The sequence below is a fragment of the Taudactylus pleione genome, unplaced genomic scaffold (assembly GCF_031769625.1).
Source record: "Taudactylus pleione unplaced genomic scaffold, aTauple2 ptg001687l, whole genome shotgun sequence".
Taxonomy (NCBI): Eukaryota; Metazoa; Chordata; class Amphibia; order Anura; family Myobatrachidae; genus Taudactylus; species Taudactylus pleione.
In genome coordinates, this window is record NW_028286084.1 from 166,870 (window position 1) to 192,961 (window position 26,092).

At 45.2% G+C, this 26,092-nt stretch overlaps 1 protein-coding gene across 1 annotated transcript; it reads left to right on the top strand.

Moving 5' to 3' along the window:
- LOC148439579 (protein kinase C theta type-like) lies at positions 1 to 25,892 on the top strand. The gene is made up of 6 exons (XM_088464552.1): positions 1 to 150; positions 14,879 to 14,970; positions 16,553 to 16,688; positions 19,764 to 19,955; positions 23,421 to 23,549; positions 25,743 to 25,892. The coding sequence occupies exons 1-6, from the start codon at positions 1 to 3 to the stop codon at positions 25,890 to 25,892; spliced, it is 849 nt and encodes a 282-aa protein (XP_088320678.1).
- The last annotated feature ends 200 nt before the right edge of the window (positions 25,893 to 26,092 follow it).

The window sequence follows — 26,092 nt, forward strand, 5'->3', positions numbered from 1 at the left end:
ATGCTGAGCCGCGCTCCGTCTCACAGCACAGGCGGGGCCGAAGTTTCGGGCCTCGGCTCTGCTAAGGCGCGCGGCCACGCCGGGCACCATGTGGAGGCAGCATCGGAGGCGGTGGATACCGCCAGTTGCCTCCGTACAGCAAAGATAAAGGTCAGGAACGACAGCCACGGCCATAGCTGCGGCCCTGCCCTACTGCACAAGCGCTGCCTCAGGCCCTGTCCACGATAAGCGCGGCGGCCTGCTCGGGGGGGGGGGAGAGAAAGAGCTGGGCAGCATGGGAGCCTGCTGTTTTAGCCCAGCAGCACACATAGCGGGCAGTGTTAACAGGAGTGGATGGGGGGACATTATGAAGGGCAAGAGGGAGAGACCAGGAAGGAATCCCAGGGGTATAGAAGATTGAGGGATAGCATGGAAGAAAAGGGAAAAGAATGAAAGTATAGGGTAAGAGAACAAAAGAATAGCTGGAGGGTAGAGAACAGGAGAAAGAGAAAAGGAAAAAAGGAGATAAATACAGGAGATTCACATCACACATTGTACTTCCCTGTCCTGGAAAAAAACTGTAACAAAGAGGCAGATTTGCATACATCACTCCATTATATACTCTTAGACCACTCCCCATGAAAGATTTATTGGCTGCATAAGACCAGCTACACTTAAAGTGGCAATAACCAACACGTTATTAAACTGGCAACACTCAAAACACTTGTGGTTTAATGTCCCTTAGGCTTAAATTGACAGCCTTCGGTCTTACTTAGGTTAGTATGGAGGTAGTTGTGTGGGTGGCTGTGTAATATCTCCTCACAGGTGCTGACTGACCCTCAATCAAGGTGACAAGTATTACAATGGTGAGTATACACTCCGTGTGTGTGTCCTGTCCTTGTCCCCTTCCTTCCGGTATCAGTGATCCTTGCACACCCACATTTCACCCTCAGTGCACAAGTACTATTAGGTGATACCTGGGTGGCTGAGGCACCAGTGCTTGTGATGACCGTTTATCCTCCCGGTGAAGGTCACCATCACCCGTGACTATTCCCTTGCTTGTCACCCTAAAGGACGAAACGCGCTGAATAGTTAATTCTATTCTTTTTTTCCTTAGTGACAACGGCCGGAGGTCCCTACTGATGGTCTTCAATGGCGCTTAGGAGGAGGACCCTACTAGGGACACTATGACAGTGAGCACCTGTCAGGGATCTTCTCTCCCCGAGTTCTAACATTTCAATAATAAATATTCTATTAAATACTTACAGACATAAGAAATAAAACTTATTGAAGCACCAATAGCACAATGCATGTCAGTATCACCACTGTGTAATATAATTCTCACATATATAATGGTGGACACACCCCATAATATTATTTAGGTATTTGAACTACAAAAATAAAACATAATCAATATTTTGGAAAACTGGGTCCATTTAAGGATCACTCAGTGACCAGACTTACCATCAGTGTTCCCCCTGAGATAAGTAACACACGGCCTGATTCATTACAATTGCTATTGCGATCGTAGCTGCAATTACGCACGGAGACCCACTGTGAAAATATGCTAATGTTTGCAATCACAATCCCGTTACAGCCTAACATAAGGACGCCCACTTCACCTTATTCACATCCGTAACACATTGCAAGTCTGCAAAACCATCGGTAACATCGAGCACCATCGGAACCTAACACACAATTACAGGTCTGACTCAGAATTTGCTAACCTCATCGCATGCAATGTAACCTCAGGCTGTGTCATACTTGCCGACAATCAGCTACCTCCTTCCGGGATGGAGCTGATTGTCGGCTAACAGGGGGGGGTCATGTCCGGACAGCTGTGACACGTTTGGTGGTGGAGCCGAGAGCGGGGCTGTGCGATCGCACCATCGTGGCCCCACCCCCTCTTCACAATGCCGTTATTTTCAGCACTGTGAAGCAGGGACAGGGCCACGATGACGCGATTCAGCGCGAATCGTGTCAACAGTCTCCCCGCTGTGGGGATTTCTAGTGTATTCTGGGGGGAGGTCGGGAGGGTTGGGGAATGTCGGGATGCTTGCCTGCCTTTCTGGGGGGCCGGGAGCAGCACCCGATATTCGGGAGGCTCCTGGCCAAATCAGGAGGGTAGGCAAGCCTGAGCTGTGTACAGGGCTGCCATCAGAAATCGTGGGGAGAGAATAGGCAGGGCCCCCACCAAGGAGGGGGGGGAGAGTTGGCAGAGGTGGGTGGAGCTACACCAGAGGGTCGGACACCAATTTGCGTAAACCAATTTGAAAAGCAGTAAAGCAGCATATATATATATATATATATATATATATAAAAGAGAGTCACGAGTGGCACTCACAGGTCTTAGTAGCAATAGTAGTAAATAAAGAGACACTACTCCATATACTTATTTACTACAATTGCTACTAAGACCTGTGAGGAGGGGGCAGGACAGGGAAGGCTGGTAGGACTAGGGAGAAGCACAGGGCAAGGAAGAATGGCAGGGACAGCTTTCTGGACTGGGGGGTGAGTAGTATGGTACCTTTTTTCGATTTTTTTTCAACTGGCTGCGCTGGTGCAGCCAGCCAACCAGAGTCAGCGCTGAGTGCAGAGAGAGGGAGGGGCCGGGGTGGCTTTAGTAGTAGCGCTGCATCCATGCATCGGCATTTCCAATATGGCGTGACTGTGAGCCAATCACAGCTTGCGGACCAGCAGCCAATCAGGAGCGGCTGCTCCTGATTGGCTGCCGGTCCGCGAGCTCCGGCTGGCTCGCGGCGGCACAATAAATGACAAGCAGCCGGCAGTGTTGTATTTCCATTGAACAGGGCTGCAAGTGCAGGACTGCAGCACCCGGGACCCCTCTCTTTCCGCTGTCTCCGGGCCCGGGACTCGAGGCCTGCCAGTCCCCCCCTGATTTCGGCCCTGGCTTTGTATGGCATCGCAGTGGCTAATTTATGCAGTTGTGATCTATGATGAATCAGGCCCAATATAGGGGTACAAATTCAAAAGATTTAGTACACCCACATGTTTCCAGTTCTTAGTGAAGTGCTTGCAGTTTATTGTCTCATTGTACAAGTTTTAATCTACATTTTTTACTCATAGTCATTCTTTCTACCATGGAAATCACATAGAGGGCCTGATTCAGAGCTGCGATTTTGCATGGGTCGCAATTGCAGAAATATGCTAATGTCTCCAAACCTTGCACAAGCATAGAGACGCTCACTGCTGCCTTCTCATATGCATCCAATGTCTCACACCAGCATAAACATCGGTAACATCGATGTAGATCGGGCAGCCATGCAGCATAGGTGGCAAGTCTGACCTGTCTCAAACACAGCGACTGACACACAGAGAGCTCTCATGCTGCGAAGGAGATCGCAATGGCTTATTTATGCACACCCATGAAATGGCATTTAAACGGTCAGACACACCTGCATATGCCTAGTCGCCCCCCCGTTACCTCCCCAAATGCTGACTACCTGTCACTCACTCTGCGATTGACTCCTCTGTGCGAGCGCAGTCACAAAATAATCTATGCACATGCACAATGCAGCTTACATGCATGTACGATGGTAAACAATCGCTCAATCTGCGTAAATATCAGCATGGCGTGCATCTCTGTATAAGGCTCAGAGTTCGGGAAGTTCTTTCCAACACTGTTGCTGAAGTTCTCACAAATGTATTGAGCTTATTGGTTAGTTGTTTTTACCCTTCTGTGCAGTTTATCCCAAGCCAGCTCAATTGGGTTTAACAGGCTGATTCAGCCTTGGGAATATAGTAAGATATAGCAAGTAACTGTGCACCTTGGTAAAACCATGCTGCACTGCAGGTCGGGCAGATGTAAAATGTGCAGATAGATTTAGATTTGGGAGGGATGAGCCCAAACTGTCATCTAAGTTGCAGTGTAAAAATAAAGTTGTGCAGTATTTGTGGGCTACATGCAAAAGCAGCCAGTATTTACCACACAAAATATATGTAATACTATTTGCACCCCTTACATTGTAACATGGTTTGTCCAGGTTCACAGTTACTTGCTATATCTTACTCTATTCCCAAAGCTGAATCAGGCCCTAAGTCTGGAGACTGTGCTGTCCATTCCATGATATGAAGCCTACCGTCTAATTATTTTCCTCGGAAGGCAGTTCTGACATAGGGGGAGATGTACTAAGCTCTGGAAAGTGATAAATTGGAGAGTGATAAACTACCAGCCAGTCAGCTCCTGTCATGGTTACAGGCTGTGTTTGAAAAATGACAGTTAGGAGCTGATTGGTTAGTAGTTTATCACTCTCCAATTTATCACTTTCCAGAGCTTAGTACATCTGCCCCATAGCCTGGACATATGTTTCAGGTTAATGTTATAGGATGAACTCTTGACCAATTAGATGCAGAGCAGTGGGTATTGCATGGCACTGCAAAATGCTGAGGTCACCCTTTTGGTTCCAGGTGACAGTAACTTCATGCAAGTTGCTGGCTTCGGTTCCAGCAAAAGAGTCCCAGACGATCTCGCTTCCTACTCTGGTGTGTTTCAGCCTGAAATTTAAAAAGGTCAATGCTTTTACTACAAAACATGGAGAGCTTTGCTATTAAAAGCATTGGCCTTTTAAATATTTGGCTAAAACATGTGTGGAAGTGGTGGCTATTACAAGCCAACGCTTAGTAAATAAACCCCACATATTGATAAACCATCCTTTTGTCTACTCGATAGTGTACAAAACCCTGCATGATGAGCCAAAGATTTAAAGTTTGGATTCATCAGCCCAAAAGACCTTCTCCCAGTCTTCAGTAGTGCACTGACTGTGCATCATGGCCCAGGCAAGTCTCTTTGTCATTGCTGCAGAACAGCTGTAAGGTCTTAGGGCCTGATTCAGAGCCGGACGCAATTAGCGCTCGCTCGTTCAGAAAAAGGGGATGGCTATTCAAATGAACCGTTCGCTCCTTGCGGTCTGTTGACGCCTCCATGTCTGAATGAGCGAACAAAACATGCAGACGTTTATTTGAAAAATACGCCCCCTGGCCGCTCGCATCATACGTCATGTCCGCTATATATTAGATTAATCGAGTACATTGAACAGCGTATGAACTGCTCGCTATTCTTGTGGATGGTTTTTCCTACCACTATATTGCGAGCAGTTCTGACTATAAAACAACCAACTGACGTGGTCAATGACGCTGCTGTATTAATTATGCACACCCATAAAACGCCCGTTTTGACCTTTAAGCACGCCTGCGTTCTGATCTCCACTCCCCGTTTTCAAGCACCTTCCCCTGTTATCACCCACATATGCCTCATTCTGTCACTCAAAATAGCAGGCATTCGCTATATAGCGAACAAACAATTTTCGGCCGCACTGACTGGTTCACGCATGCAGGGCTGCCATCAGATATTGTGGGGCCCAGGACTGACAAAATAGGCAGGGCCCATGTGCCCCCCCTCCCGCTACTGCTAGGTCTAATTGATTATGACTTACCTTATCGCCTTGTGCTTCTTCCTTCTGGCTTCTTCTCCTCCAGGGCTGGCTGGCGCTGCTCCTCACATGCCGTGGCTCATCTGACATCTCCCATCCAGTGGCGTGATGTCATGCACCCCAACGCCAAAGGAAAAGAAAATTTATTAAACAAGTGCAGGGGCAAATACAGGATTTTCTGAGGGAGAGGGAGGGGGTTTCTAATAAAATAATTAAAATAAAATAAATATATATATATATATATATATATATACTGTGTGTATATATATATATATATATATATATATAGTTAAACACACACATACACATATAATATATGCAGCATAACATACATGTACATGTATATATAACACATATACATATATCCACGCTAACATAGGTACATACACATACATCCACACAAACATACATACACATATGTACACTCTAACACATACAGATATACATACGCATATATACACACTAACACATACCGAAATACATACCCATATATACACACTAACACAGACATATACAGTACATACACATTTATACACACTAACACATAGACATATACAGTACATACACATATATACACACTAACACATAGACATATACAGTACATACACACTAACACAGACATATACAGTACATACCCATATATACACACTAACACAGACATATACAGTACATACACACTAACACATATACAGTACATACCCATATATACACACTAACACAGATATATACAGTACATACACATATATACACACTAACACATAGACATATACAGTACATACACATTTATACACACTAACACATAGACATATACAGTACATACACATATATACACACTAACACATAGACATATACAGTACATACACACTAACACAGACATATACAGTACATACCCATATATACACACTAACACAGACATATACAGTACATACACACTAACACATATACAGTACATACCCATATATACACACTAACACAGACATATACAGTACATACACATATATACACACTAACACAGACATATACAGTACATACCCATATATACACACAAACACAGACATATACAGTACACATACACGTATATACACACTAACACATAGACATATACAGTACATACACATATATACACACTAACACAGACATATACAGTACATACACATATATACACACTAGCACATAGACATATACAGTACATACACACTAACACAGACAAACACAAAAATATTTATTACTTACAATTCTGCACAGCACCTGGTTGCTAATGGGTGGCTGGCATCTTGCATTATTAGGCCCCGCCCCCAAGGAACGACGCGATTCGCGGGTGTTCGGGGGGCGGGGTTTGACACTGGCTCCGCACCCATTTCAAGCCGACTGAAGGGGGAAGTAGGGGAATCGTGAAGGAAGGGGTTTCTCAGGTTGGTAGCAGTGCCCCACTCCCTTTTCACTCAAGGGGGTAGTGCGGGCACTGCGGGGGACTATGCAGCAGTTGCAGGAGCAGCACTGGACCCCCTCCCTTTCTGCCAGGGTCCGGGCCCGGGACTCGAGTACCGGCAGTCCCCCCCTGATGGCGGCCCTGCGCGCATGCGTATTAAAAACCCTACGCATGCGCAGATGGGCGAACATCGCTCAGAATGAGCGTACTGCCGCTTACGAGCGGCTCTGAATCAGGCCCTTAGCCCATTGCTTGTTCCCTGAAAAAGGTGTTTTCTTATAACTGTAACATTTACACAGTTTTGGCTAAGCTAAACTCTTTTCCATATCCTCTAACAGCTCAGGGCTTCCCTGTGTAAGGTTATTAACTGGACTTGAATTGCAAAAAAAATGTCAATAAAAACTGAAAAAATGGGGGTGTTGTAAATCTTTTGACCCCTAGTGTAGATATTAAAGTATCTTGGCCAAATGTAATAGCCTGCGATTTACAGGAGCCGGCACAATTCTGGTGAGATAGTCACTAGGTTTAAAGCTGATATTGCCTTTAAACTAATTATCACTTTAAATGTAAAGACTATCTCGCCGGAATCATGGCGGCTTCCACAATTCGCTTGCAATTACATTTGGCCCTTATTTGCAACACCCCTAATATGAGAAAAAGGGGCTGATTCTAAATTTGGAGCAAAGTCAACTAAAACAAAGCCAGTAACTTTGCACCTGGACAAACCATGTTACAATGCAAAGGTACAAATGCATGTATTTTATTAAACTCCCTAATGGTTGATATGTGCACTATACCTTACAGACTTAAAACGACTAAAAACGTATCTAAAACTAAACACACGGACAACAACAGTTGGATTTAAAATTAAAGGTCAATTTTATTTGACAACAGATTATTAATAATTAATAATAATTAATTAAATATTGAATTTGGGCTATCGAATTAGACCATTAGATCTTGCCAATTGAAATTGATTGTGAGCTTAAAGTTAGTATGGTGGTGGACAACAAAGAACGGACACTCCCACAAAAACAGGCAGACCAAACACATCACTCGTTAGAGTTCAACTCTCCAGAAAAAGCACACCCAGACGGGCTGTGTCATTTCCCTGTAGGACATTTTGGCCTATAATTGAACAAGGAGAACGCACCCATCTAACTTGTATAACGACTAAAAACACACTACCGTTCTTTCCGCCACAACACTCATAGCAAACAAACATGCAAAAACAAAAACATTATTTCCAGAAACAAAGAGGCTGAATCTACTGTATGCATATCAGACCGAATATACCAGCAAGGCCACACCCCCTAGGAACCCTATAGGCTAATTCTAATGTCTGACATTAACAACAACATTCTCATAGGTATACTGCTATCACAACCACGGGGTTTAACCTGGCTCAGTCAGATTGCACCTGCCTTACGCTGTCCTTCTGAATGCAGGGTAAATAATGGCTGATTTAGCATGTAGCCTACAATGCTGGGCAGCTTTATTTTTACACTTCAAATTAGAGTTCAGATAGGACATGCCCCTCCCAAAATTAAATATCTCTGCATATTATAAATCCGCCCCACCTGCAGTACAATATGGTTTGTCCTGGTGCAAAGTGATTCCTTTTTTCTTTGCATTGCACCCAACTCTGAAACAGCCCCAGAAAGTTTTTGAGATATCTCAGGAATAAAAATACAGTAGTTTTTATTTCATAATTTCCTATCTTTTTGACACTAAGGCCCCCATTTCCAAACGAGTTTTATAATCAAAACGAGTGATAAGTTTCACTGTGTATGATAAATGGTGCTCCAGCCAATCAGCTCCCTCCCAACTGTCATTTTTCTAACAGATGACAGTTGGGAGCTGATTGGCTGGAGCACCATTTATCATACACAGTGACATTTATCACTCATTTTGGTGATAAAACTCGTTAGTAAATGAGGCCCTAAGATTGCTCTATTATTATATTTTGCTAAATTTTAATAATTTTGTATATAATTTTACTGATATAAAATAAAAGCTGAATGTAACCTGTGGATCACACTATAGCAGCCCATTTTTATTGTTTTTTACAAGCAGACAGGTATCACCTGACCCTGATAGGCTAAATAAGTACAGTAATTACATATGAGATTTGGGTGACACATTGGACCCCAAAGATTCCCATCACAGTGCTTGGGACAGGGCCCACCAGTAATTTATATAAACATGGTTGTATTATAGGCACTGTGGGTAACAGGCAGTGACACTGGGCCTACAGCAGCTGGTGATGTCACAAAGCTTTATGATGTCAGAGAGCTGTTGGCTCAGTTGCTTACCTGCACAAGATACGTTTGTGTGTTTTCACCTATTGCAGTGTGAAGGCGATTTTATTCGTGCTTAGCGAATTTTTGTTTATTTTTCTTGATTTATCTTGATATGAGATCAAGAAAGAGGAAAAGGCGACCGGATAACAACAGGTCTCCTATTAAGGAGTGTAGTAGGAGTAATAAGGAGGATATCTGTGTGGGAAGAGGAGATTCTCCCAATATCACAGAGGGAGGAGATATTGAGGTGAGAGAGGACCATCAGTGTAAGAACAACAGGAACCAGGCTAGAACATCAAAGCAGCCAGGTAAGGCCCCTAATAAGAGGCCCAAGGTAGACAACACCATCAGCAAGAGATCAGCTGTAAAGAGACCCTTAGACAAGACCGGGGACACTGGCTGCAATAAGAAAAAGAAGAAGGAGCTGAGACATGACAGCCCAGGAGAGGGACCCAGTGCTCCCATCATAGAGCTCACAGCTCGGAGGGGCAATAAGAGAACTCACAAAAGTGAAGACCCAGACCATCAAAAGAAATTTAAAAAGGGAACAGCAGGTAAAAAGCCTTTTGCTTGAAAACACTAATAAGGGAGAGATGTATCAAATTGTCTAACAATAAAAAGCTTTAAAATTACAGAAGCTGATTGGTTGCTATAGGTTTGATACATCTCCCCCCACATGTAATGTAATAGAGAAGTAAGTGAGGTGTAGGTTAGTACTTACGTGCAATACGGTGACGTCATGTTCTCACCTCTCACCACCATTCACGTCCTTTCCCTATCACCTAACTCTGCAACATCTTTATTACTTGTTATTACTATTCTGCAGCACCTGTGACTGTTACATTGTCCTATCCAATGCTGGCAGCTATTCCCTATTCATGTATTTCATTTCTCTTACACCCCAACAACATATAATTAGGCAACATAACAATATTCTTACCAGATACTATATAATACAGGGTATAAATACTTTCTATGATATAATTATCTCAAACCTTTAAATTAAATATTGCCAAATATCTATGTTTATATCAGTCAATAAATGTGATTTCTCTTTATGCCACAAGGTGTAAGTGGGACCCCTCCAGCCAGCCCCCTGGAAACAGCCGCTGCCTCTCATATATTGGAATGTTTGATCTACCACAGTATTATTGGAGAGGGCGGTTTCGGGAAGGTAAGTGATTAGTACATATTTGGTGACTTACCTGTAAACAATGCAGCAAATATATCTTAAGAACTTTGCTTTAATAACTATATAATATAATTAGGAATGTGCGCAGGACCATTTTTGACGGATTTGGATTTGGTTCTAATTCGTCGTCTTGCTTTGGATTTGGATTTGGATTTTTTTACAAAATTTGACAAACAAAAGCTAAAATCACATAAATTGGGCTTTTTTTTCTTCCTAGAGTATTATTAACCTAAATAACCTTGATTTCCAGTCATTTACAGTCAATTTAGACCACCTCACAGTTTAAATTATAGTTTTCACCATTATTGGCCAAAGGTTGCAGTGATCTGACTGGTTACCAAGCGACAAAGCAGCGGCGCAGACACCACAGTATAAAGCACATCAATGACAGATTGCCACACAGCAGTGGCAGAAATGAAAAGTAGTGCACCCACCCAGTGGGGTACGGCCAGCAGAATCACAGTACTTGTTTACAAAGTGGGCTACGGCCTTAGGAGTCACAGTGCACAATCTTATTCACATTACACAGCACATAGTGCCCCTGATTCACATTACACCATAAAGTAGTGTCTCTTATTTATGTTACGACACAGTAGTGCCCCTTTTACACAATGCCCACAGTAGTGACCCTTTTACACAATGCCCACAGGAGTGCTCCTTTTACACAATGCCCACAGGAGTGCTCCTTTTACACAATGCCAACAGTAGTGACCCTTTTACACAATGCCCACAGTAGTGACCCTTATACACAAAGCCCACAGTAGTGACCCTTTTACACAATGCCCACAGTAGTGACCATTTTACACAATGTCCACAGTAATGACCCTTATACACAAAGCCCAAAGTAGTAATGCCCCTTATACAATGCCCACAGTAGTAGTGCCACTTATACAATGCCCACAGCAGTGGTGTCCCTTACACAATGCCCCTAGTAGTGGTGCCCCCTATGCAGTCCCCTTAGTAGGAGGGCTCCCTATGCAGTGCCCCCAGTAGTAGTATGCCCCCCAGTAGCAGTGCCCCCAGTAGAATGCCCCCCAGTAGTAGTGCCCCCATTAGCAGTGCCCCCAGTAGTATGCCCCCCAGTAGTAGTGCCCCCATTAGCAGGCCCCCAGTAGTATGCCCCCCAGTAGTAGTGCCCCCATTAGTAGTGCCCCCAGTAGTAGTATGCCACCCAGTAGCAGTGCCCCCATTAGCAGGCCCCCATTAGCAGACCCCCAGTGTAGTGCCCCCAGTAGCAGTATGCCCCCAGTAACAGTGCCCCCATTAGCATGCCCCCAGTAGTATGCCCCAAGAAGCAGTGCCCCCAGTAGTAGCATGCCCCCCTAGTAGCAGTGCACCCCATTAGCAGGCACCCAGTAGTAGTGCCCCCCAGTAGTATGCCCCCCATTAGCAGGCCCCCAGTAGTAATGCCCCCAGTAGCATGCCCTAGTAGTATGCCCCCCAGTAGTAGTGCCCCCATTAGCAGGCCCCCAGTAGTAGTGCCCCCATTAGCATGCCCCCAGTAGTGGTGCCCCCAGTAGTAGTGCCCCATTAGCAGGCCCCCAATAGTAGTGCCCACAGTAGTAGTATGCCCCCCAGTAGCAGTGCCCCCATTAGCAGGCCCCCAGTAGTAGTGCCCCCATTAGCATGCCCCAGTAGCAGGCCCCAGTAACAGTGCCCCCAGTAGCAGTGCCCCCAGTAGCAAGCCCCAATAGTAGTATGCCCCAAAGTAGTAGTGCCCCCATTAGCAGGTCCTCAGTAGTAATGCCCCCGTTAGCAGGCCCCCAGTAGTATGCCTCCAGTAGTAGTATGCCCTCTAGTAGTAGTGCCCCCATTAGCATTCCCCCAGTAGTATGCCCCATAGTAGTATGCCCTCCGTAGCAGGCCCCCAGCAGTAGTCCCCCATAAGCATGCCCCCAGTAGTAGTATGCCCCCCAGTATCAGTGACCCCATTAGCATGCCCCCAGTAGTATGCCCCCCAGTAGTAGTGCCCCCAGTAGTAGGCCCCCAGTAGTAGTGCCCCCATTAGCAGGCCCCCAGTAGTACTTACCTGAATCCCCGCTCCTGTCTCCGTACACTCTGCTCTACTCTGTTACGCGTGGAGGGAGGCGGAAGACGGAGCTCATGAGTGAGCTCCAACCGTCTCCCTCCGTGCAGCAGCCAATAAGAGTCTGCCTGACTCTCATTGGCTGCTTTTACAAACACACAGCTGCCGCTGGCGGCTGTGTGTTTGTGTCTGTGTAGGGCAGACAGCTATCACAGTGGTCTGCCCTACACTAGAGGAGCCCTGACGTTGGATTCTCTCGCGAGAATCCGACATCAGGATGCTGCGGCTCGGCCTCTAACGGGGATCTGAGTCAGGCAGGGAACACTTGAACAGGGTTCGGGTGGACTCGGATCCCCTATGTTCAGAGCGATTTGGATTCCACAGAATCTTTACCGCTCATATCTAAATATAATTATCATTACATGCACATAGGTGTTTACATTGGGAGCTCTCCATTAAAAATACAATGGGGCCTATGTAAATAGGCAAATATAGAGGATACAGTGGCACATTCCCACACTCACCTCCATATATGGTTTTGGACTGTTGCTTAGAACAGCTGACAGGGGCGTGGCCAGTGTAGGTGTCAGGGCGGAGCTAGGTCACACATGCATGGCAATGATATTAGTTATTATCATACAGCCTGTTGTACCACTCCCTGCTCTGAAATCCTCTGTTACCTCTGAGGTGCTAGGGGACAGTTCTGCTCTGCGTTTTAACAGAGCTGAGCTATAGTACATGTAATAGGCCAATGTTAGATATGGCATACTTCCCAACATTTGTGACTGGAGATGCGCGCCCGAAAAGGGGGCATTACGAGATGGTAAAGGAGGTGTGGCCTAATGGCACACCCCCATTTACATCACGAAAAGGCGTGCCCAGCATCTCCGAGATGCTGGGCTGCCCCCGGATGCTGTGAATAGATGCTGTGCTCTGCATATCCGCTGCTCTGCTATGCAGAGCAGTGGTGTATGCTTCCCCCAACTTCCCCCTACCGCTGGACACTGCGGCCCGCGGGTGGGACAGTCCCAGAAAAACCGGACTGTCCCGCTGAATGCAGGACAGTTGGGAGGTATGGATATGGTGCTGTCTGCTCAAAACTGGGGCTCCATTGTTCTTACATTTTGTTGCCCAGAACAGTCACCAAATAACCTCACTTCAATGTCCTGTTTGTGTACAGGCTATTACAGAGACTATAGGGGCTGAGAAGCTGGTGATGGTTGGTATCTCAGGAACAAGTGAAGACCCACAAGGATCTACTAGATGGGGAGATTGGGCTTTCTGTAATAAATGTTGGGCACAAAAGATCTACAATCCTGGGCTCAGGGAAGACGCTCATCCCCTGTACTTTCCATACGGGGTGATGGGACATTCTTACCTTGCTGTTATCAATTTATCTTGCTGTCTCCTGTTTGTACAATGATCTTTGGGAGTGTCAGCCAGGCAGGTTCCACAGCTAAATAACATTGCAAATTTCTTCTAACTCTTATACCCTATCCCACCAAAAACCCAGCTGTGAGCACTGAGCACAGAGTAAGCACGGGTCAGAGCCAGGTTTTACCCCTTTTACACCAGCAGCTGGACCTGAGTTATATCCCAGGTCCGGCATTACAGTGGACTTTTGAAGCTGATGTATTCTCCAAGCGTTACTGAAGCCAGGCCAACCCCTGGTTTGAGGAATGACCCGGGTCATCGTGACTCTGGTCATGCTGTTTATAGTGGACCGATACTCAGTTCCTTTCTGATATCAACTCTGGTCGTGACCTGGGTTAGATTCCTCGGTCACTTGACTTGGGTTATTTTTCCAGGACCATTTTCCACTCAGCAGTGACCTGGATCGACCCGGCAATAACCAGGGTTATTGCAGCAGTGGGAAAGGGGTATTCATACCAGTAAAATTATCTGTCTCATGCAGGTACTGCTGGCATCCCACCCCAACAGCAGAGAGCAGCTGGCAGTAAAACTGGTGAAGAAGAGGACACTACTCAGGGGCAAGAACCCTATATTTATAGAGCGGGACATCCTGCAAGTCACTGGCAACAGCACTTTCTTCACCCATGGCTATGCAGCATCCCAGACCCCGGTAAGAGTCTCTGTATCTGTCATAATTGTAACTAACTTCTGAATATCACAGCTTCTGTAATATAAGACAATTATTTTACCATTACTGGACCCCCGCATAATTCCAATGGCACATATTGTATGACGCATTATTCTGACACAGAGGTTTATTATCCTAATTCTGTACATTTGTGTAGTATCTGGGATCCTTCATCCCGTGCTCCTCACTGTCCAGCACTGACTCAATCACTTACCCCGTGTCCTGTGGGCATTATATATGTAGAGGCCCATCTCAGACAGAAGATGGGCTGTATACAGCGTATACATTGGGCTCATTCACATCACTAGTGGTGACTGAGTATTACTGATTATAATCTGCTGTGTGTCAGAGTAATGTCCATAATGTAACTTATATCATACTCTCTGATTCCTATACAGGAACACATCATATTCATCATGGAGTACCTGAGTGGGGGAGATCTATACCAGCTAATAGAGAAGAGTGCCCCATTAGGTGATGCCACTAGCAGGTAAGAAAGAACGTGGGTATATTATTACTATTATTATTATTATTGATATGACAAATAGTAACATCAGTGTTTCCATCCCTGCACCTGGGCTGCAGTAGGACCCGGCCTATGCGGCCTAACAAATCCAGGCTGGGCCTTTATAGGTGTCCATGGTGACAGGTCTGTGTATAATACAGAGTCTCCTGGACACAGGGGCTCCATTGTGTTACTCAGCTATACAAAGAGCATGGGCGGGATTCATCAAGGGCAGAAATGTGGTCGAAAATGTGCATTTCTCATATGCACCTAGCCTCGGAGGGCGCGGTGGGTAACGACATCTTCCTGTTGGGATTATCAATAGGAGCCCATGGGCTTCTCTCAGCAGAGTGCTGAGAGAGGTTTCCAATTGAATCCTTCCCAGCATCCTCCACAGCACATGCCAGAGGGGCTTCTGGGTCAAAGACCCGAATGTCCCTCCTTCGCAAAGGGATGCTCGTACCGACAGAGCGGTCCTTTGCGGTGATCGTCATGCATACCAGCTATACCAACGCCAGCATGCATGCGATGACCGGTGGAATGCATCGCGAGTGCAATGCATCATGCATCCCGCCCCATGTGTGATAATAATATGTCACGTGTCACTCTTATACTCTGATACTATATCAGGGGGAATGTACTATCTCATTATTGGTCATTTTACTTTAAAAATATTTGCTATTAATATTTATGTTCTTTCTTCCTCATCAGATTTTTAACAGCAGAAATCCTTTGTGGGCTCCAATTCCTCCACTCAAGGGGCATTATCCATAGGTAACTCATTATTTCTAATGATCACATACAGTAACCCCCTATATGCAGTTACAGTATAGCTATTATGTTGCTGGGGGTCAGGCTATAGAGAAGTGTCGCTGCCCTTTTCTGCAAATGGGGGATCATTCATTCTTGAGTTACATGATATGTAGGGCGAGGTTCTTGTGACTGCTTCACACACCCTCTTATCTCCCTCTTTATCCAACCGCATACATAGGGGCCTATTTATCATAGATTTCCCCTGAAAATACAATTTTTTAGGTGGTACCTGCAAATATTAAGTAACCCCTGAATGTATGTATAGGGAATCTCAGCACATATTGGGGATATCTGCTGCAATCCCCCAGTTTAATCACAAAAGCAGCCCCCATAGGTTTCTATAGGTTTATATGGGGGCTGCATACTGTATATGCCGATTTTACCAAGCTCTGGAATGTGAAGTATTCTGGAGCTTGGCCCCAGTAGCTAACACCATCTTCAGATAGTTATTGGGAAAGGGATCCATAGGATGTCTGCACGGCAATGGCTGCCTCTATAGATATAGATAAGAAATTATGTTTATTAGGTCTAAAAGCTGATAACTAATAAATAGGCCCCATAGTGACTCTATGCAGCTGTCAGTCACAGTGATTGCCTCCCTACAGTCACCATGTTTTACACCACTGATCCCTTTTTCCCACTGTGTCGCTGACATGGTTCTTATTGTGTCTCTGGGAATCTTTCTCTGTAACAAACAAAGTTGTACAGCTGGTAGCTGTCTGACAGGCAGAACTTACACTCATTCTCCTCACAGGGACATCAAACCAGAGAATGTGCTCCTGGATGCTGTTGGCCATGCCAAAATTGGTGATTTTGGCCTCGCAGTTAAAAACACCAATGGCCAGAAGATATCAGGAGCTGCTGGGACGGTGGGTTACATGGCCCCTGAGGTGAGTAACAGATTAATTGGCTACAGGCTTCTCATACTGTATCTCCATTTCACTATTAATCGGACAACATCTTGGTTCTTAATGATATCTAAACACAGGGTCTTAGTCAGGGATGGATGCAGGGTCTGAGTCAGGGATGGACGCAGGGCCTGAGTCAGGGATGGATGCAGGGTCTGAGTCAGGGATGGACGCAGGGCCTGAGTCAGGGATGGATGCAGGGTCTGAGTCAGGGATGGACGCAGGGTCTGAGTCAGGGATGGACGCTGGGTCTGAGTCAGGGATGGACGCAGGGTCTGAGTCAGGGCCTAAGCCAGCATTGTGTGGTATTGCACAGCTGCAGGGAATTAGCTGTGCAATACCGTACAGCTGATATACTAATGCAGCAGGAAGCGTCTTGTGTACATAGAGGCCTCATGACAGCATCGCATATACAATTGCTGTGCCCTAAGATGCAGCATCAGATGTTCTTCAAGACAACCTGCAATCTGAGTAACCCTGAGGTTACTCAGATTGCCCCTAGCAGCTGCGTAGTCGAGGCCAGGAAGTTTGTGTTGGAAGACGCAGACCCTGGCCTCAACACTCTTACAATAATGGGACAAGACATGGAGGCTAGCTCCACCCACTCCCCACCCCCAAATGGCCGCAGCCTGTGAATCAGGCTCTAGCTTTGGGGAACTGTGAGAGATCTTGCAGTAGAGACTGGCGCCTGTGTAGTACAGATCCTGCTCATGCACCAGTTTTCTAACATCGCAATAGTACACATACCATCGGGTTTGCATATTACTTTGAATCAGGACCGCAATGCAGATGTTTGCGCAATTGAGCAATTATCGGAATCTGAGCATGTATCAAGTTCCATTACCGCCAGCTGTCTGAGCGACTATTTTCTTGCAGTGTGATTGACAGGCCGGGAACATTTGGGGGGAGTAAAGGGGGAGGCATTTGGTGACCATTTTGGGTACATGTCGCTGTCTGTGATCCCATACGCAGAAAAATGGTTCTCAGTTGCCGTGGACACTCTGTGTGACAATAGGATTACTCAGGACTCCTATAATCGACTGATCTATGACTAATGCTGGGTCTTTGTACAGTCACTTGGATTTGTGAAGTCACCGGTGGGCGGCTCAATACAAATCTAGGTGACTGTGACATTTGCATATTCTTGCACAGTCGCTGTGTACACATTTGCAGCACGATTAGGGTCCATCTCTGAATCAGGTTATAGTCCAGAAGAATATTTTCAAGAGGAAGAGAAGTGACACAAAATTATATAAGTACAGACTAATATATCCAAGTAAGCAATGTTACATAGGGGCTGATGCAGAGGTGGCAGCTGTTGCATTCGTACTGTAACTGAGATTTCAGATGCAGCGGACTTGTGAAAATATGTTAATGACTCAGCCGCTGTCTTGTGTACAGAGATGCCCACCGGCTGGCGTCTCGGACCCGCCGCTTACATACAATAGCCCCAACATCGGTCCCAGAATTGAACTTCTGAGCAACCCTACGGTGTCTCATAATGTCCGTCTCAACTAAGAGGCCGGGCCCAGTCCATCTGCAAACAAATGCGCAGAGACTGACTAGGAGGGGCCCAGAATACGGTGGTGACATGCCTGTGTTTTTGTATCTTCACACCCGTTACCTCCCCCCATCGTTACTAATCAATCACAGTATGTGGAAAAAAATCGCTGCACTGCATTCACCTCTGTATTAGGCCCATAGTCACATAGGGGTGTAATTATTAGGCAGTGAAGTGGAGTTTTTGGCCAGAGAAAGAGGCTATCACTGCTTCTTCCTATATAAGATGTCATATTGCATATCACTGTGATATGCGGCAACATGGTGTGGGAACATTGTTATTTATGAATAGACCCAAGCATTGCAATGTTCACTTAGCATAATTATGTAGAGATGAAAAAAGGGAAGAGGGCCCTGCTCTCACGATCTTATGATCTATAGGGGATATGGGTGGACACAATAGGGGGCAGAGGGTAAAGTAGAGATGGGCAGAGACTATAGAGGTAGTAGGGAGGGTAGTAGGGTAGAATGAAAACAATACATGTAAAGTCTGGGAAGCAGGTGAAAGACTAATGGAGTGAGGGAGGGAGTTCCAGAGGTTAGGAGAGGCCCAGGAGAAGTCCTGACTGTGAGAGTGGGAAGTGGTGATCAGGGAGATTAGCAGAGAGATGAGGGTGGGAGGAAGCATGTGAGGAGATGAGGCTGGAGATGTAGGGAGGAGAGGTGTGGGTGAGAGCTTAGTAGATGAGTGAGTTTACATTAATAAAAACCTTTTACCAAAGAGTAAAAGCCTATACCAGGAATGATTCAGTAACAATATATAGTAAGCAGTACAGTGTATGAATGGCTTCCACAGGGTATTCATTCCCCAAATGAGTCTTATGACCTTGTGGTACATTCAGTCAGGGAGCTCTCACCCCTCTTGATGTTCCCACTTCCATATTTAAATAGCTTCCAAAAAGATGGCCAAGCTGTCCTTCCTCTGCAGTCCCCCAGGTGTACTTCTGCACGCTGCAGCTTATCCAGCGCTTCCTGTGACATAAGCGGCTGAAAGTATCAGTAGCTTCCCCGTCACTTGTGTCTTCTGTCTTCCATCATTCACAGAAGATTCCACTGACGAGTAATGCTGCCAAGTCTCTCCACCCACTAATGTGCCAGCATCACGCTGCAGCTCCATGTATACCAACTGCTGACTACTCTACTGGGCACCACAGCTTTATGTACATGATCATATTTCTATATAACAGTAACCATTGCACTTTCTCCATATTTATTGCTGTGATTGCCTCATTTGTCTCGGTGTTTGCTTTGGCTCTCTAGTATAATATACACGGTCATTATTTATCATAACAGTTATTTTAATTTAGTAATTGATTTCCCTCATATAAACCCTCAGCTGAATGCTGTCTGTGTAATTGCCTGTATATGTTCATTGATATTCTTCCTTCCATCAGATGTTTCATTATGCACAAAAAGGAGAGCTGTCAGCATAACCCGGTGCCTCCTGCCAGGTTGGACAATGTACTAATCATCTGTTTCTCCATCATGTTTTTACAGATGCTTAGAAAGAAGCCGTATGATGCCATGGCAGACATTTTTTCCTTGGGTGTCATGGTATTTGAGATGGCCACAGGAGACCAACCCTTTTACTGTGGTGAAGAGTCTGTTGAGGTTATAAAATCTGTCCTCAATGATAACCCAGTCTACCCAAAGGAACTCAGTCCTGGCATCAGTAACATCCTAAAGCGAGTGAGTATGCAGTATACAGGCTTATCACAGGGTCAGGAGATTATACTGTCACAGGGGAAATAAGGCACAGGTCTGAGAACATACATTAATACTAATGAATACACTCCCAGCAAATGTACAGCCATGGCCAAATGTTTTGAATGACACAAGTATTGGTTTTCACAAAGTTTGCTGCTTCTGTGTTTTTGTCAGATGTTACTATGGTATACTGAAGTAAAATTACAAGCATTTCATAAGTGTCAGGCTTTTATTGGCAATTACATTAAGTTTATTTATGCAATGAGTCAATATTTGCAGTGCTGACCCTTCTTTTTCAAGACCTCTGCAATTCGCCCTGGCATGCTGTCAATCAACTTCTGGGCCACATACTGACTGATGGCCGCCCATTCTTGCCTAATCAATGCTTGGAGTTTGTCAGAATTTGTGGGTTTTTGTTTGTCCACCCGCCTCTTGAGGATTGACCAAAAGTTCTCAATGGGATTAAGGTCTGGGGAGCAGGGCTGTAACTAGGGCTCCGCAGGACAAGCGGCAATGTTCAGGCCTGTTAATTTTCTGTTTATTATCATTCTCACTTCTAGCTTCCTCTTATTTCATCCAAGCATTTTCTGGCCTACCCCATCTCTTCCCTGGTCCTTTCCCATGAGGCCTTTCCCCTTTTTTTGGGTGCGTTATGTCCCTATTTGAAAAATGGGGGGTGCTAATGTCCTTTCTGGCTCAGGGCACCAAAAAGTCTAGTTACAGCTCTGCTGGGGAGTTTCCTGGCCATGGACCTGTTCCCCTAGCCACTTAGTTATCACTTTTGCCTTATGGCAAGGTGCTCCATCATGCTGGAAAAGGCATTGTTTGACACCAAACTGTTCTTGGGAGAAGTTGCTCTTGGAGGATGTTTTGGTACCATTCTTTATTCATGGCTGTGCTCTTAGGCAAAATTGTGAGTGAGCCCACTCCCTTGGCTGAGAAGCAACCCCACACATGAATGGCCTCAGGATGCTTTACTGTTGGCATGACACAGGACTGAAGGTAGTGCTCACCTTTCCTTCTCCAGACAAGTGATTTTCCAGATGCCCTAAACAATCTGAAAGGGGATTCATCAGAGAAAATAACTTTACCCCAGTCCTCAGCAGTCAATCCCTGTACCTTTTGCAGAATATCAGTCTGTCCCTGATGTTTTTTCTAGAGAGAAGTGGCTTCTTTGCTGCACTTCTTGACACCAGGCCATCCTTTAAAAGTCATCGCCTCACTGTGCGTTAATATGCACTCACATCTGCCTGCTGCCATTCCTGAGCAAGCTCTGCACTGTTGGTGCCCCAATCCCGCTGCATCAACTTTAGGAGACGGTCCTGGTGCATGCTGGACTTTCTTGGGCACACCGAAGCCTTCTTCACAACTATTGAACCTCTCTCCTTGAAGTTCTTCATGATCCGATAAATGGTTGATTTAGGTGCAATCTTACTAGCAAAAGTATCCTTGCCTGTGAAGCCCTTTTTGTACAAAGCAATGATGACTGCACGTGTTTCCTTGCAGGTAACCATGGTTAACAGAGGAAGAATAATGATTTCAAGCACCACCCTCCTTTTAAAGCTTCCAGTCTGTTAATTCTAACTCAATCAGCATCACCTGTGTTAACGAGAGAATCACTGATATGTCGCCAGCTGGTCCTTTTGTGGCAGGGGTGAAATGCTGTGGAAATTTTGGCCCTCATTCAGAGCCGCTCGTTAGCGGCAGTACGCTCGTTCCGAGCGATGTTTGCACATCTGCGCATGCGTACGCTTTTTAGTACGCATGCGCGAACCAGTCAGTGCGGCCGAAAATCGTTTGTACGCTATATAGCGAGTGCCTGCTATTTTGAGTGACAGAATGAGGCGTATGTGGGTGGTAACAGGGGAAGGTGGTTGAAAATGGGGAGTGGAGATCCGAACGCAGGCGTGCTTAAAGGTCAAAACGGGCGTTTTATGGGTGTGTATATTTAAAACAGCAGCGTCATTGACCACGTCACTGGATTATTTTAGAGCCAGAACTGCTCGCAAATTTGTGGTAGCAAACACCAACCACAAGAATAGCGAGCAGTTCATACGCTGGTCGATGTACTCGATTAATCTAATAAATAGCGGACATGACGTAGGATGCGTGCGGCCAGGGGGCGTTTTTAACAAATAAACGAGCGTATGTTTTGCTCGTTCGTTCAGACTTAGAGGTGTGAACAGACTGCAATGTGCGTACGGATCATTTGAATAGCCACCCCTTGTTTTTAAACGAACGACCGCAAATAGCGAACGGCTCTGAATGAGGGCCTTTGTTTTTGGGATTAAGGAGCTCATTCAGACCCACTTGCTAAGATGCAAACGTTCGCTGCTGCCGATGGTATGCAGTGTGTATGCATTGCAGTGCGCATACCTTAGCGAAAGCTCACAATGTGTTTGCTCACTGCGCATAGACAGCCCAGCAGAGTGAGTGACAGGGGAAGCAGTTTGTAGGTGGTAACAGGGGCTGGCCATTAAAAACAAGGGAGTGGAGGTGCAAACACAGGCATGCCTGAGCATCTCAACTGCATTTTAGTAGTGTGCATAATTATAAGACAGCATCATAGTACACGTCACCTGGCTTGTATTTACACAGAAGTGCTCGCAGTGCTTGCGGCAGGGTATGGTCATGTACCGATGGTTGGATACACTTCCTGGGCATGATGTGCACAAGTGAGGATCTTAAGACAGGCTGGGGGATGTCTGCATACACTATGTGATCGCTCTCTAAAGCTGCATACACACACAACGATTTTTTAAATGATTATCGTTAAACGATATCGTTTAACAAAAATTGATGGCAAAAATCGTTCACTTTCTGAGTCAAACGATGAATGATTATCGTTCATGCGCGTTCACGTTTGTAGTTTGTCGTTCAGTCAGACTTGTCAACTCAACGATTTTCATTAAGGGAATATGCAAAAATCGTTTGTAGTTCATAAAAATCGTTCATGACACTTAGTAAATGAACAACTTTAGTAAACGATTTTAGTACATTTTTCAAGGGAAAAAATCATTTACTCAAATCGTTCATTAAAAAAATCGTTGTGTGTGTATGCAGCTTAAGAAATACTGGGCGTGCAAATGCATTGCTGTGCGATTGCACTGCCTACGCAATTTGCATACACATCTAGCGAGCGGCTCTGAATCAGCTCTTAAGTTCATTGTCATGGCAAAGAGGGACTTTGCAATTAATTGCAAATCATCTGATCACTCTTCATGACATTCTGGAGTATATGCAAAAACTGAAGCAGCAGACTTTGTGAAAACCAATACGTGTGTCATTCTCAAAACTTTTGGCCATGGCTGTAGTTGTAAGACAAAATGTAATATTTTATACATGTCATCCTGAGAATAAAGTAGCATAAGGAAAAGGTATGACATTGGTCAGCTAGTGCTTATCTACCATTAACACTCTATACTTTTCTGTTTATTCCTTTGATAGTTCCTATGCAAATCCCCAGAAAGAAGGCAGCGACTATATATTAACATCAAAGATCATCAGTTTTTCTGGCCCATTAACTGGGAAGACCTGGAGGCTGGCAGGATATGTCCCCCATTCATAATGCCGCCGGTAAGTATATGTACAATATAGGAATGTACACAATATGTGCTCCATCATACAGTCCTATTATCTCATAGACAATGCTGGTGATCAGGAGAGATGAATGTTATAGTACAAATGGTCACACAAATGCCAATCTAGAGGGACAATGGGCCTGATTCATTACAGATCGCAACTGCAACAGTGTATGCAGATCGGCCGATGGTGCGTACTGCGCATGCACTGCACGAGTTAGCATTGCGATCACACTGCGTTCACCTTCACAGATAGGAATCCATCGCAGAGTGAGTGACAGGCCGTGAGCATTTGGGGATGGTGGCGGGGGAGTGGTTGGTGAAACGCAGGCGTGTCTGTCCATTTTCATGGGCGTGCATAAATTAGCCACTGCAACGACATACACAGCTTGTGCACACACTGCGTGCGATGAGGTTAGCAATTTCTGAGTAAGGTCAACCCTGCTGTAATTGTGCGTGAGGGGCCGATGTTACTCGGTAGCAGTAGGCATCTCTATGCTGGCTGTGTGATGGCATTGAGATAACATTCATTAGCATATTCTCGCAGCGGACAAGTACATGCAATCTCTTACTTGTCATCCTTGCTGGATCAGGCCCACAGTATGGCTAAAAGACTGCAGTAAAAATGTTGTGGCCAAATGCAGAATGTGGAGAATATTTTGTAGAATGTTTTTGAAATTCAATTGTAAACACATGGACAGTATATGTTTATTATCAGCCGTATATGTTACTTTCAGCCAATTTATTACAATCGGTGGCAAATGCAGAATTTCTAGAGGGAGTTTAGAAATCCTTGATTTTGAGCGAGTGTGGCCAGTCCATGGAGAGGGCATCATTAGCACTTACACTGTGTCATACAAAGGGCCTGATTCAGCAAGGATCGTAACTGCGAATGCAATAGCGATTATGCACGCAGACTCACTGCGATAGTAGTATGCTAATCCATTGCGATCACTATGCCATCGCAGAACATAAGGACGCCCACTTTACCTTACACACATACATATGTACTGTTTAGTACGACTGCAAAACCATCTGTACTATTGAGTATCATCGCAGCCTCACGCACACTTGCACAAGCTCTGACCTTACTCAGGAATTGCTAACTTCAGCTCACGCTATGAGGCCTCAGGCTGCATACGGCATTGCAGTGGATAATTTTTACACGCCCAGGCAACGGCGTTCCAACGCACTGGCACGCCTGTGTTTCGCCAACCACCTCGCGTGACCACCCACAAACGCCACTTTCTATCAATCACTCTGCAATGGATCTGCATAGTCACTGCGATCGCAGTGTTCAGTTCACACACTGCGTTCCATGCGCAGAATGCAACGATCGGTCGATTGCGTAAGTAATCTCAGATGCGATCGGTAGTGAATCAGGCCCAAAGTACTGTGTGTGTCATAATTCTGACATATAAAGGGCCAGCAAACATAGTTAACCCATTAGATGTGGCAGTAGGGCCATCCTGCCTGAGCTGAATGTTTTTATTTCAGATGTGGGCACAATTCCAGAGTATTGGAGCAAGTCCAGGAGTCTAGGCGAGCAGCAGAAGAACCTAGCACTGCCCTGGGCATATATGTACACATTAGTTTCCTTGTGCACTTGATTAATGATCCCTATAGATGGTCTGTAGTAGTGCACCCCTTAGTGCATGTTTTCCAGATCTCCTAGTTGGTGCACAGGTGTATTTATTTCTGGCTGACACATTAAAAGATCCACAGATGGTGCTGACCATTTCTGATACTGAGAAGAACATGCAACACTAGTATAATTCTATTAGTTTACTATTTCTATTGTGGTCATGGTGTGGGCTGGAGAGGGGCAACCAAAAAAACCCTTGCATTTGCCTATGGCAATATTCTTCCTTTCACATGCAACATGCATTGATATTGTAGAAGGGTAAATCCAAACTACAATGTAATTATACAGCAACCCAAAGTCAGTGAGGCATCTAGTTACCATTATAAATATATCTGCCACCTAATGTGCAGGTTACAGTATTATCTAATATTAATATACTGATTGCTTATATAATCACACAACATACAGGTATAGCATAATATTAGTAAGCAGAGTTTGCACATTACCTAATTATTTTTCATTATGACACAGTGACAAAGAGCCCAATTACTGTGTATTTATTTTGTGTTTACATGATGGATCTGATTTGTCTCCTGTTCCTAGACCCCAGTTACCACCTGTGAACATCATAAACTGGATGACTTGGTACCACCTCAAGCATCACGGGAGCCACCAATATCTAAGGTGGAGGAGCGCCGGTTCCGTGGATTCTCGTTTGTAAGTGACCGGTGGAGAACCATGGACAACCAGTGATCGGCATAACATCCTGCCTGGTTCCATCACAGCAATTTTCACCTGCTGATTAACATCAAATACAGCAATACCATCTGCTGAATACCAACAATTCAGCAATAACACCTGCTGATTAACAACAATACAGTAGTAACATCTGCTGATTATCAACAATACAGTAGTAACATCTGCTGTTTACCAACAATCAGAGTAGTAACATC